The 8,255-nt window shown below is 44.0% G+C and overlaps 1 protein-coding gene across 1 annotated transcript; it reads left to right on the top strand.

Moving 5' to 3' along the window:
- The first annotated feature begins 2,240 nt into the window (after positions 1-2,240).
- Positions 2,241-7,639, top strand: LOC126278675 (cuticle protein 12.5-like). Its single transcript, XM_049978915.1, has 2 exons — positions 2,241-2,293; positions 7,175-7,639. The coding sequence occupies exons 1-2, from the start codon at positions 2,282-2,284 to the stop codon at positions 7,571-7,573; spliced, it is 411 nt and encodes a 136-aa protein (XP_049834872.1). The 5' UTR covers positions 2,241-2,281; the 3' UTR covers positions 7,574-7,639.
- The last annotated feature ends 616 nt before the right edge of the window (positions 7,640-8,255 follow it).

Below are 8,255 nucleotides of genomic sequence, written 5' to 3'. Positions count from 1 at the left end.
ACGTTAATAGGTGATCTTTCAAAGTCAATCACTCAAATATGGTACTTTTGTGTTGCAATTTGTTTTCCGTCAGTGTAGTTCTTACGAGCTTTATCGAAAAGTCACAAGTCACTGCTGGGTCGTGTTTAAATCGGTTGAAGTGTATGGAATTACAATTGCACTCGACGAAAATTAAAGTAAATTATGATCACTTCCGAACGTAAAAAGTTTGCCATTACAGTTGCTCTTCGGGCATCTCCATTGGTCTCCATCAGGAGATGCACTGAACTCCATAACTTGTCCGGAAGGTATCAAAACTAAGGGGTCATACGTGGTGTTTCCCTTTTAAAATACACTGCTGGCCATTAAAATTGCTACACCAAGAAGAAATGCAGATGTTAAACGGGTATTCATTGGACAAATATATTATACTAGAACTCACATGTGATTACATTTTCACGCAATTTGCATAGATCCTGAGAAATCAGTACCCAGAATAACCACCTCTCGCCGTAATAACAGCCTTCATGCGCCTGGGCATTGAGTCAAACAGAGCTTGGATGGCGTGTACAGGTACAGCTGCCCATGAAGCTTCAACACGATACCACACTTCATCAAGAGTAGTGACTGGCGTTTTGTGACGAGGCAGTTGCTCGGCCACCATTGGTGAGAGATCTGGAGAATGTGCTGGCCAAGGCAGCAGTCGAACATTTTCTGTATCCAGAAAGGCCTATACATGATCTGCAACATGCGGTCGTGTATTATCCTGCTGAAATGTAGGGTTTCGCAGAGATCGAATGAAGAGTAGAGCCACGGGTCGTAACACATCTGAAATGTAACGTCCACTGTTCAAAGTGCCGTCAGTGCGAACAAGAGGTGACCGAGACGTGTAACCAATGGCACCTCATACCATCACGGCGGGTGATACGCCAGTATGGCGATGACGAATACACGCTTCCAATGTGCGTTCACCGTGATGTCGCCAAACATGGATGCCACCATCATGAGGCTGTAAACAGAACCTGGATTCATCCGAAAAAATGACGTTTTGTCATTCGTGTACCCAGGTTCGTCGTTGAGTACACCATCGTAGGCGCTCCTGTCTGTGATGCAGCGTCAAGGGTAACCGCAGCCATGGTCTCCGAGGTGATAGACCATGCTGCTGCAAACGTCGTCGAACTGTTGGTGCAGATGGTTGTTTTGCAAACGTCCCCATCTGTTGACTCAGGGATCGAGACGTGGCTGCACGATCCGTTACAGTCATGCGGATAAGATGCCTGTCATCTCGACTGCTAGTGATACGAGGTCTTTGGGATCCAGCACGGTGTTCCGTATCACACTCCTGAAACCACCGATTCCATATTCTTATAACAGTCATTGGATATCGACCAACGCGAGCAGCAGTGTCGCGATACGATGAACCGCAATCACGATAGGCTACAATCCGACGTTTATCAAAGTCAGAAACGTGATGGTACGCATTTCTCCTCCTTACATGAGGTACACAACAACATTTCACCAGGTAACGCCGGTCAATTGTTGTGTGTGTATGAGAAATGGTTTGCAAACTTTCCTCATGTCAGCACGTTGTAGGTGTCGCCACCGGCGCCAACCTTGTGTGAATGCTATGAAAAACTAATCATTTGCATATCACAGCGTCTTCTTCCTTTCGGTTACATTTCGCGTCTTCAGCTCGTCATCTTCATGGTGTAGCAATTTTATTGGGCAGTAGTGTATTTTAAAAAGGAAACACCACGTATGACCCCTCAGTTTTTATACCTTTCGGATATGTTAAGGAGTTCAGACAAGGGGTTCAGTGTATGTTACCTCGAAATTCCCTAGTCGCAAATTTCAATGCAGGCAGTTAACAGCTCAGCGATTTACTATTTTGATTTTGTTGTCAGAGGGATTGCCAATGAAGAGGTGTGACAGAAGTTGCGCTTTATAGTAGCAGCTTCTCATCTCTCCGTAACTGAGATGTGATCGCGGCGACTGATTTAGCTAGTTCAGTAGGTGACGGCAACCTATTGTCAAGTGGTGTCCGGGTAAAGAGCCCGGGCAGTGTGCTATGACTCGAGTCGTGTCGTAAGTTGTGACACCTGGCTGGTGACTGTCTTGTGGAGCCCGCGGGCGGTCAGCACTAAACCGGACTGCGAATGAGCGAGCGGGACAGCTGCCGTCGTTGCGAGAGCAGCGAAAGGACCGGCACTGTCTAAAAGCCGCCCGCGTATAAAAGGAACCTACGCGGCTCCACTGGCAGTATTCGATCGCCAGACCGACACACAGCCACAACCACTCCACCATGTACAAGCTCGTAAGTACTAACTCATTTTTCGTCAAAAACCTCTTGCGTTGGAAGTAAGTTCCTCCCACACGATTAAGGGTTTCAGTTTTTCTGAATTCTAACAACGTCTTTTGGGCTGCTACTATTCTACGGAGATGGATTAGATCGTTAGCACTAAGTAAATGTGATACGCATATGACTTGGGTAGAGATCTTAGAAATCTACATACTGTAGTAATGCAACTCCTGACTAATTGGCCTCTCATATCCCAAACACACCACGCGAAAACCGCATCGGCAACATCTATTAGGGATATCTCCCCCCCCCCCCCCCCCCCATAATGTGAGGTATGGTGGGACTCCGCTTCCTCTCACGTGAACTACCTAGTAAAAGCTGAGTATAAATACGTAAAAATGAAATGTATTTATTTATGGGGACTGAAAACACCTTATCGTATCGTAAAAATTGATCTTTTGTTGATATATTATATACAGTAAATGCCATTGTACCTTTATTTTCTTTGCAGATGAAAGACAATATTGTCTGTACCTTTCTTGGAACCGTATGACTACGTACCTTTTCAATGTCTTGATTTATGTGATCAATAAGTGATTTCTTGCCGGTGAACTTCAGCTTAGCTATCTCCCAAGAACGACTAACTTGTTTCTGTGCGTGTTTTTTCGACCTGCCGGCATGTCACTTAACATAGGCATTGTAAAAGTTTTGATACACATTCATGTTGAACATAATATCGGCTATAAGCGTTGTAGAACGTCCTGACTGACTAACTGACTGAAGAACAGTGATTTCTACCAGCGTGACAGGGAACTCCCTGAGTGAAATCTGATACTTGAGTGGCACTTGTTCCAAATCGGGAAATCCAGGGCATGCACATGTGTAAAAGCATTCAGATTAGTTCAGAGAGTCGTAATGACCGGCGGGCACTTTAATATAGTCTATGCTCGTTATTAATTTTGTGAAACAAAATTTTATCCTTTAAAATGGTGTATATTCTGTGAATCAAAATCTTGATGTGAGATTTTCTTTGCCCTCCCCCTCCCCCACTCCCTTTAAATGAGATTTGGTGAGATTTTTCCGGATGCCTCTCCCCCATCTTGTCTCAAGTACTTAAACTGTGTAACATAAGCACACTTTTTTAGACACTGTGGGGAGTTATTGGGAGTAACAATTGGACATTAGAACATGCAACTGTGGATTTAAATTGCTCCATCTCGTGGTCAAAAACTGGAGATGAAAAGTATTTGCGACAATAGGGCCAAATACCTTCAAGCTTAAACAGGAACACTTAAACTTATTTTATATAAGTTATCATTGCTGTGTATAGAGCATGATTTCAAAGAGCAAGACAAAATATTTAGGTTGAAGACAGGACGAAGAAGCAATTCTAAAGAAACTGAGTTTCATTTTGGTCTTAATCTGCAGCTACCTACATGCATTGTGCTTACTAGCAAGTGTTGTACAACAAAAACTTCCAATTTACTCGCCGTCGTAGAAATTTTGTCGAAAGCTCGGGCTGTAAACAATTGTCATGTGTGAATGTGGAATGTTCCGCCGTATATTATTGATAAAGAGCACTTTGACAGAAGACGATGCATATGGCACTCTTCGAAATGTCGCTGTACTTTCCCACCCGGCTTGAAACTCGAGAGTTTTCATCAGTTTATTTTCATGTAGTTTGAGCTAATTCATAAGGTATTTCGTTAACTAGACAGGCGGTATTGAGCGAGCTTCCTTATACAGAATTTTCTTCTACAATCGTTATATAATAGATAAAGTAGGTTGCTCGTGCAATGAAAATGTAGACCTTCTATGACTGGTAAATATCACCGCCACGTAGACACCAATATTTCACTACTTAAAACAGTACATATTAGAAGAATATGACGCCTTTAAATTCACGTTGTTCCGCTTAGGGACCCCGTATACAAATGGATAATCTTACTACAGCAAGTGGGCGAGTTTAGTCACAAAACTCGTAGGCTCAACAATATGTTATTGCAGTGTAAATATCTGTCACTGCTACCGAACTTAAGAATGAGATTAAGTTATAATTATAATTTAAATTATTGGTACATAATGCCTGTACAAAGGGGAATTTCTTCTCCTTTTATGCTCTTATTTTCATCCATTCACCAGGTGATTATTTTGATCCGAGGGTCAAGTTACTAGACTGAAAATGTTGTGGTTGTTGCTCTGCAACACTTAAAAGTACCTACATTATTAATTGTTGCTTATTACTGGCGTTCAGTGAACCCTTTGCGAACCTCTGCTGGGTAACATGCGTGTTACGATTCTTCCGGTATGTAAAGAAAAACAAGATCTGAAAACAATTACTAGAATTCAAAGCACGTTATCCAGCACGAATTTCTTGTTAAGGGGAAATGTAACAGAGAAGAACTTGAGGAGTCAGTTAAACAACATGAAATTACAGCACACGTGAATGATTAGTTCCAGGGATAAAAGTGCTAGACTGAAAATACTAAGGTTCCGATTGTACTGTGCCCCGAGCTGCGATAAACCTTAAATCTCGATCACTTGGCGCACCATGGATTGTGTAGTATATGAAATGCGCGCACCGGTGCTGAGATTAACACGCTAGTTACAGTAGAATCCTTAGGACTGCTGGAATGCCATGTAAAACACGATATCTGTAAAATATTGACGGAATTTCGTGGACTTTGGTGCAACACATGTTTCTGTTTAATGGAAAGTAATTGGAAATTCACTGATGTAGAACAGTTGTGAGTCTCATAAAGCAGAAAAAATCCTTCTGTTGCTTCAGATCCGGGACTGAACTTCACACATCATAGACGATATTGCATGCTAATTGGCATAGATTGCGGACGATAGAAACCTGTTTATTCACTTTCTCGTTGGGCTTCTTTTTGCTTTCTCTTTGATTCTGCGCAGAACCTCTACATTCCTTATCTTATTAGTCCACCTAATCTTCAACATTCGTCTGTAGTAACACAACTGCTACAATTCTCTTCCTTTCCGGTTTTCCCACGGACTACGTTTCTTTCATCAATCAAATGAACTATTTCTTGTGTCATCCGTGGTTTCTTCGCAGTTGCCTTTTTTGTACCTATGGTCTCCTTTTCAACTTCTGTCCTTTTTGGAGGATGTCCATTCCTCTTCTACCTTCTGAGCTATTCCTTATTGCAGTATCTATAGCCTTAAAACTTCAAGCGTATCTCTTCATTGCTTAGTACTTCCGTATCCCACCTTTTTGTGTACTGATTCTCAAACTTCAGCCTACTCTCCATCACTACTACATTATGATTTGAGTCTGTATCTACTCCTGGGTACGCCTTAAAATCCACTATCTGATTTCGGAATCTCTGCCTGGCTCTGATATAATCTAACTGAAATCCTTCCCTACTACGTGCTTTTCCATGTATACTTCCTCCTCTTGTGATTTTTGAACAGAGTATTCGCTATTAGTTCTTGAAATATATTGCAGAACTCAACTAGTGTTTCTCCTCTCCCAGTTCTAGTACCAAGCCCCAGTTATACTGTTTTATGCTGCTGTTGATGTTACCCTATATTCATCTGACCAGAAATCTTTGTCTTCTTTCCATTTCACTTCACTGATTCCCACCGTATCCAGGCTGAGCCTTTCAGATTTTCCAGCTTGTTTACCACTTTCAAGCTCTGTCATTCCACACCCCAACTCATAGAACGTTATTCAGTTTTTTTTCTCTTTGTCACCTCCCTCTAGGCAGCTCCCACGCAGAGTTCCAAATAGGCGACTATTCCGGAAAATTTTGCCACTGGAGAGATCATCATGACTTTTTTTTAATTACAGGTCACATGTACCGTGAATATACGCTATGTGTATTTAATGCAGTTGTTTCCATTGCCTTCTGAAACCTCTTGCTGTTGGTAATTGCTGATATTTCAGCCTTTAGGGGTAGTTTCTCAGACCGTGGGCAAGAGAGTGCCCTGAACCTCTTCCCACTCTTTCGCCCTCTTTTGAAAACGCTGTTTCCGGAAGTCTTCGGCCACCAATACTGACTTTTATTCAAAATTTAAGAGGTGGGGCGTTGAAACCCAGGAACGAGTAATTTTGATCACTAATCAAAGACGCTATCCCTGGACTGTGGGTGAATTGTACATAAAGGCTCCATTTTATGCCATTTTGCTATCAAATGTGCAGCTCCAAGGCCGAGTGGACGACATGTGTAACTTTTATGTGGAGGATATGTGATCCTGACTCTGATGTAATCTAACTGAAATCCTTCCCTACTCCGTGCTTTTCCATGTATACTTCCTGCTCTTGTGAGGTAGACTAGGGTTTAACGTCCTGCCACCAACGAGATCATTAGAGACAGAGCACAAACAGGGTTTAGGGAAGGATGGGGTAAGTAAATCGACCGTGCACTATTAAAGGAATCGTCTTGGCATTTGCCTTAAGTGAAAAGAAATCAAGGAAAACCTAATTTGGATGGCCAGATGGAGATTTGAACAATCATCCTCCAGAATGAGAGTCTAGTATGCTGATGTCTCTGCTGGCTCCGTTTGTTCTGATTACCTTCCCAATAAGAACGTGTCGTTAGTTTGCCTTAGTCTTATGAAGTCAACTGGGGGGCTATTTGAGAGACAAACAGCTGTTCCAGTTCTGAAGACCTACATCAATTGTTGGCATGGTAGTGTACGAGCGACAGTGACCTTTCCATGGATCGTCCGCTTAACGCATGAGACAAGAGATTAAGCATCTGGTAGTTGAAGATGCAATTCGAGGATGACAGCACTGAAGAGCTTTACTTCTTTAAATTTCCTTTGTTCTGATTTATTTTTAAGCACTGTAGCGTGAAGACAGGGAAGATGACACATGTTAAATGTGAGGATCGTCCAGTACGAAAGGCTAAGCGTGCTTCTTCCTCGCAGCTGATCCTGTCCGCGCTGGTGGCCGCCGCGTCCGCCGGCTACCTGGGAGGCTACGGCGCCCCCGCCTACGCCGCCCCCGTGGCCGCCTACGCCGCCCCCGTCGCCGCCGTGGCGCACGCCGCCCCCGCTGTGGCCGTCGCGCACGCCCCGGTCGCCTCCTCCGTGGCCAACACGTACAGGATTTCGCAGACTGCCCGCCTCGCCTACGCCGCCCCCGCCGTGGCCCACGCCCCCGTGGCCTACGCCGCCCCCGCCGTGGCTCACGCCCCCGTCGCCTACGCCGCCCCTGCCTACGGCTACGGCCGCTACGCCGCCGCCGCCCCCGCTCTGGGCTACGGATACGGAGCCTACGGCTACGCCGCCCCCGCTCTAGGCTACGGCCACGCTCTCGTCCATTAAGGCCCACACCGGACTAACTGCACTTCGTGTGTAACACAAAACCAAATAAAAAGTACAAAACTTCTAGCAACTGTAACACTCATTTCTTCCCTGTCTCATAATCCTAAAGTTTCGTTCGATATACGGATACATTCATTATTAAAGAACAGCAGTAATTCAAGACACTTGGATGGGGGAAGAAACCTCCTGTGACATGTAAGGTGGTTATTTAAGTTATATCGCCCAGTAAACGGCAAAAATCTAAATGAAAAAAATTGTTACACTTATTTCCTACTGCCTGTGATGGTCTCCCTTATGGCCCTTAGTCCTTGTATCTATTCGTCCACCAGACTCAGAGGGCCATAGACACGGGTTCACAGGTAGATGCCGTCTTTCTTGACTTCCGCAAGGCGTTCGATACAGTTCCCCACAGTCGTTTAATGAACAAAGTAAGAGTATATGGACTATCAGACCAACTGTGTGACTGGATTGAAGAATTCCTATATAACAGAACGCAGCATGTTATTCTTAATGGAGAGAAGTCTTCCAAAGTAAGAGTGATTTCAGGTGTGCCGCAGGGGAGTGTCTTAGGACCGTTGCTATTCACAATATACGTAAATGACCTTGTGGATAACATCGAAAGTTCACTGAGGCTTTTTGTGGATGATGCTGTGGTGTATCGAGAGGTTGTAGCAATGGAAAA

Source organism: Schistocerca gregaria, chromosome 6 (assembly GCF_023897955.1).
Source record: "Schistocerca gregaria isolate iqSchGreg1 chromosome 6, iqSchGreg1.2, whole genome shotgun sequence".
NCBI lineage: Eukaryota > Metazoa > Arthropoda > Insecta > Orthoptera > Acrididae > Schistocerca > Schistocerca gregaria.
Note: the sequence above shows the minus strand (reverse complement) of the source record. Positions and strands in the feature narration are given on the sequence as shown.